General features: G+C 56.5%; 1 protein-coding gene across 1 annotated transcript in view; it reads left to right on the top strand.

The window, feature by feature from the left end:
• LOC102486681 (pro-neuregulin-3, membrane-bound isoform-like) overlaps window positions 1–5,766 on the top strand; it is a 50,059-nt gene that overhangs the window by 7,139 nt on the left and 37,154 nt on the right. The window contains exon 2 of the mRNA XM_027776791.1: window positions 2,559–2,688. Coding sequence (XP_027632592.1) covers window positions 2,559–2,688 — 130 coding nt within the window. The remainder of the gene's footprint in view (window positions 1–2,558; window positions 2,689–5,766) is intronic.

The following is a 5,766-nucleotide window of genomic DNA, read 5'->3' as shown; positions in this document are numbered from 1 at the left end:
AAAAAAAAAAAAAAAAAGATTTAACCATGATGTTTTCTTCAAACCAATCAAATCATTGCGAGGGAGGAGCATGCGTAATTTGAACTAATTTGAGATTCTCAACTTGGAAATAGAGCACTCTCGAGGAGCGGGCTCACCCTGCTGTCTCCGGGCTCTCCTCCCCTCGGTCACAGAGCCATCCCACCATCTAGGACCTTGTCAGTGCTCGTCGAGATGAGCAGGAAACCAGGGCAAGGGCCGGTGACGGCCGCAGACGGAAGTCCTCGGATGGAAATGAATGGATTGTAATTGGCTTGCACTGCATTAGGCTTGGAGTCTGCTGCTGGTTAAAAGCACCGATTAGTCCTGTCTCCTCATGCTGTCGGTTATGTGAACGAAAAGCTGTCCTTCAAGGGGTGATCAGTGGACGTCAATAAAGGGTTAACAGGAAATCCTAGGCCAAGTTGGCTGACTGACCGTGAGCTCCCGACCTCGGCAGAGCAGCAGCCAACTGTGTGCGCTCAGAGCCGTGAATTTTAAATATTTCCCATAGCAGGAGAGATCGATTCCACGTGACCGGGTATCACATAACCTGGAATTACAGACCCGCTGTGGAGGGAGCTCCTGGCGGAGGCCTGGTGGAAAGGGGTCTGCTTCACAGAGCCTTTCTTGGTGCCGCGGTATTAGCCGGCAGGTGCTTCCAGTGGAGAGTGAGTTCTTGCTGTAAGCGCCACGCCGTTCCGGTGCTGGCAGTGGATGTGAACCTGTGAGTGCGGTCCTGAACCCGAAGCAGCGTTTCTGTAATAGTTGTCAATATTAAACACAAATACTGGGGCCCGCAGGGAAGGCAGTGATTGGGGTGCTGGACTCCCATATGGCTGACCACAATGCAAGTCCCGAACCTGGCAACTTGCTTCCTCCCCTTCTCGCTCTCTCCGCCTGTCTCTGTTGAGTGCATTTGCCCTGCATCAGATTTAAAAATAATAACAAATAAATAATAATAAAAAACACTTTAAACAAGTATAGTAAGATTGCAACATAGATGTGAAATTGTATCTAACATTTTGCTGTAAAAAGAGCCGTTACCTTTGTGAACTTATAACCCAGGTCTTCAGTGGTCGTATCTCTGACGCTCAGCGTGACCCTGTGGGGTGGTTAGAGCGTGCACTTCCTGGGGCCCTCGAGGGACAGGCACTCCTGAACGACGCCCGCAGAGCTGAGAGCAGGTGCAGAGGAGAGGAGAAGGAGGTCCAGGGGAAGGAGCGGGGACAGTCCTGGATCTGGGGAGTAATAGAGTAAGAGTTAGGAACTGGGACCAGCAGATGGCATAATGGTTACGTCACTGGACTCCCACGTGGTTGTCTGTGGTTCTAGTCCCAGACCCGGTGGGTGGCTTGAAACCCATGCTGGGTGTGCATGCGTGTGTGCCCAAGAGCCCAAGAGAAGAATGGAGGAGAAGGGATCGTGGTGTGGCCATCCACCCAAAGGGTGATTTCTTGCTTTCTATCTCTCTGTCGCTCTCTGTCTCTCCAGAGGGTGCACATGACCTATAGCAAAAGTCACTCTTAAGAAAATATTTTTTTTAATTTAGAATTTAAGTTGTGTATTTGAGCTCTGAGACGAGACCAGACAAGCAATGTTTTGATGGTCCTGTCCTCTCTGCTCTCTGAGGACCTCAGGTTACCCCAGAGGGTGTCCACGGGGCTTTCCCAGTGTCCCCTGGCATGGTCACCCCCAGGCTGGCCAGTGCGTGGGACAGTGCAGGTGACCTGAGGGGTAAGCTGTGGCGGCCGCGTGGGCCCGTGACCTCATGCAGAGCATGGGTTGTGGGTCATGCGATCCTCGTGTCTGCGTACTTGTGGGGACATGCCAGCGTTCCAGCCGCTCTGAGCTCGGCTGTGAGGACAGAGTCTGTGGTCCTGTGGCAGCCCAGGGCTAGCTGTACTTAGGGTCAGCCTTGGGTCTGAGAAAAGAATACATGTTTTAAAAATATTTAAAAACCTAAGTAGTCGGAAGTTTAAAAGTACATGTTTAAGGTAATGGTAAAAAATGACAATAATTTGGTCCTGTTAAATATTTACCAGAAACACTGCTCACGTCTCAGCGTCTGACTGAGAATTCGCGACGTGGTTGGCGTGGGAAGTACAGAGTGAGGGGACAGTGAAAGAAGCATCGGCTACTGTTAGCCAGTTTCAGCTGGGACCTAGAAAGCCCAAGCCCTGACAGTGGTTTCCACAGAACAGGCAGATGGACATGGACAGGCACTGGTGCCGGGCCAGGGTAAGGGAAGGGCTGTGGGCCCAGGCCTCCCCGCGGCGCGACGCTTAAAGCTGAGGTTGCCAGAAGAGGGTGCGTGGGTTCACTTGGGTCCTCGGTGGGCTGTGACTGCCATGGCCAGCCTGCCTCCTGGGTGACTCCGGGTAGGATGGCGGAGAGCGGGCAGGCAGTGGCTGGAACCGGCGGCCATCGGTCCACTCCCATGGGGTCGCAGGCCCGAGACAGGCGCTGTGTCCCGCCCCCGACGTGTCCTGCCCCTGACGTGTCCTGCCCCTGACGTGTCCCTCTGTTCTCGCCCACAGACACCACGACCTACTCCACGGAGCGGTCCGAGCACTTCAAGCCGTGCCGAGACAAGGACCTCGCGTACTGCCTGAACGACGGCGAGTGCTTCGTGATCGAGACCCTCACCGGGTCCCATAAGCACTGCCGGTGAGTCCCTGCGACCGGGAAAGGCGGGTCGGGCGGGGACAGGGCGGCAGGGCGGGGCGAGGTGCGCCGCACGCCACGCCGTGGGAGACTGACCGGGTGACTGAGTGCGGACGAAGGCGCGAGGCTGAGTGGTACCTGGCTGCGTGGTGACCCTGTACCTGCCAGTCTAATGGCAGGGCGACGCTGGCTGCAGCGGCCGGGCAGGAGTGGGCCCGGCTGGCCCTGGTGAAGGACCCTTCCTTGCACATCTGCAGGCTGTGGCCGAGAGACAGCCACTCAAGCCAGGCCTAGAGCTCGCTGTTTGCTGTGAAAACTGAAGCCCGACTGAAATTGTGCCCAGAGACTGTGCTCTGTTTCGAGTTGGCCTCTTCCACCCGTTTCTGTGCTTTCTGACTCCTCTGACGGTGCCGGCGCCGTGAAGAAATCCCGGTGCCCTTGGGGTCTAGGTAGAGAACCAGGCCGGGCAGGCTCCCTGGAGAGGCCAGGAAGGCGTTTAACTGGTTTTTAGAGATGTCGGCTATACAACTGCTAAAAATGAACCGGGTGGGGCTGGACTGTGCTGGCAGACACCGCGGCAGGCTCCATGGGTGGGCCGGACGGCATCGGACACTTCCCCACGCGCTTCTGTCCTGGCACCACCCTGCCCCTCGTCTTTCCCCGACTGTGTCTGATCCAGGGTCGCACGTCCACACCCGCCCCGCACCTCCTCCTCTCACAGGACAGTTAGCGCGTGGACTGCCCTGCGCTGGGAAGCATGGCACTGCGACTGCTCCTCCCTCCTGGGTCAACGTCCCTGGGTGTTTCGCCGAGCTGGTGCAGACTGCACACCTTACAGTACAGACTCAGAGTCTCGGGGTCCTCCTGGCTCTCGCGTGGCTTCGGTCCTGGGAGGATCACGGCAGTAGTGGGGCGGGTTTGGAAGGGCTGATAGGCCTATGTGGGGACCACAGCATGTCCTGCGCCAAGACAGAGCATGTGACCTCTCCCGCGTCCACACGGCAGTGCCACTCATTTGGCCGTGTTGTGAACTCCACACGTCTGCACTGTGCAAGCCTGGGAGGGCGTGGGGGCTGAGGTGGGCCTGAGCTGTCCTCCCAGCTGGGCTCCTTACGCTGATGGAGGCCCAGGGAGAAGGCCCAGGGTGGAAGCCCAGGGTGGAGGCACAGGAGTGACTTTAACCCTGCATTAGGAAGCCCCAGGTGAGCCACCCTCACTGCATGGCAGCCTCCCAGCCCTGGCTCTGGGTCCTCAGCCCTGAGGCGTGTCAGAGTTCCTGCAGGGATGGCCATGTGGGAGCGGGCCACGCAGTGACCAAGCTCGAATTCCTGGTGGGTGCAGAGGTGTGACACAGCTGTGACAGCAGCGACTTTCTGGACGGGGTTTTACCCAGCCACAGTGCGCAGGTGGACACAAGTCACCCTTCCCGAAACGGGGCTGTCGGAGAGAGAAGCAGCCGCTCTCCACCACTGGCCTGGCTGCAGTCTTCATGGGGCCCTGTCACAGAGCTGCGGGCCGGTGGCCTTCCAGTGGAGGGTCCTCCCCTCGAGGGTCTCCCATCTAGAGTCTGACGCTGAGGGGCTGGCAGCTGGCTTCCTAGGCTGGCTCCGGCTCCGCCCTGTCTCCTCACTGCGTTTCTTCTGTAGGATTTGTGGCCAATTCCTTCTTCTTCCTTTTTTAGTGTTTCTTTAGCTTTTTGCCATTTTGCCACAGCGCAAGTACACTCACCAGAGAGAAGCAGAGAGGGAAGATGAGAAGTCACCCCGCAGTGGGTGAGGGGTGGCCATCCTGCAGAGCCTTCGCCTCCCTTTTCTTGGGGTTTGGGGCATGCACACACGCACGCCTGGCATGGCTGACCATGTTGGAGCCAGTACCTTCACCCCCATGCCACCTGCTGGCAAAAAATGTCTTCTTTTCATGAGGCCACCAGTCATGTGGGGTTAGGACCCATGCCAAAGACCTTATTTTAAATCAGTTATCTCAGTGAAGACTGCTTTCTTCTAATATGGCCGACTTCTGGGTTCCTGAGATTCGTACTTGAACATAAGACTTTCTAAGGAAAAGCATTTCAGTCTACCATGGTGGGTCTTCAGGTCCAGGACAAGCCCTCTGCTTCCATACATGCCACACGTGTTTAGCATACTCAGGCTTTAACTGTGATGTGCGTGATAACACGGGGCCTCCGTCTTCCTGCCCTTGCGTGTTCCTGCGCAGTCTGTGATTTCTCAGTCTCAGCATGGCTCACCGTGACGAAGCCCAGGCTGAGACAGACGGGCACTCGGGCAGGCCAGCAGGTGCTCACGAGTCTCACCTCGTGCTGGTGTTCGCGAGCAGGCCGCATGTCACGTGGCTGCTAGGTCGCCCAGGCCTGGCCCTGACTAAAGGCTTAGGCTTCTCCTCACACCAGCCACTCAAAAAATCCCAACGTCGTTAATGTTCTCTCCGGGAGGCCCTGGTTTGAATAGGGTGCTTCTTCCACGCCTCCTCTGTCGGGCCGAGCGGCTCAGCACCTCTGCTCAGCGGGGGCTGGGGACTGCATGCTGCAGAAGCGAACACGAGCTGAAGGGCATGGAACTCCGTAACGTGTTGGGACAGGGACACTTCGTCATCAGGAAATAAAAGGAAGCCAAGTTCTCTAGTGACGGGGTCAGGTGCACATTAACTAAGACAGGTCGTAGCTGGGAGCAGCGGCAGGGAGGCTCAGACGTGATTCTAGTTCATTAAATAGTTCATTCTCACGCGTCTCAATAAAGCATACATTCACCACAGAGAGGTTAAGATGGTATTTTCTATACTGATTAACCGCATCAGATATCCCTGTGTTGTGAAGACAGACCTGCTCTGAAACATTCCCATTTCCTCGTCAAGGAAAATGACAAAATTACCAAAGAGTCCTGAATAGGGCACGTGCACTCATCAGAGAGAGAGAAAGAAGCCAGAGAGGCCAGGAGAAGCATGCCCGGGACCAGGAGAAGGTGCCCGGGACCAGGAGAAGGTGCCCAGGACCAGGAGAAGGTGCCCAGGACCAGGAGAAGGTGCCCGGGACCAGGAGAAGGTGCCCTGGACCAGGAGAAGGTGCTC

This window comes from Tupaia chinensis, unplaced genomic scaffold, assembly GCF_000334495.1.
Source record: "Tupaia chinensis unplaced genomic scaffold, TupChi_1.0 Scaffold138080_1, whole genome shotgun sequence".
NCBI lineage: Eukaryota > Metazoa > Chordata > Mammalia > Scandentia > Tupaiidae > Tupaia > Tupaia belangeri.
This window is presented reverse-complemented; position numbering and strand designations above follow the sequence as displayed.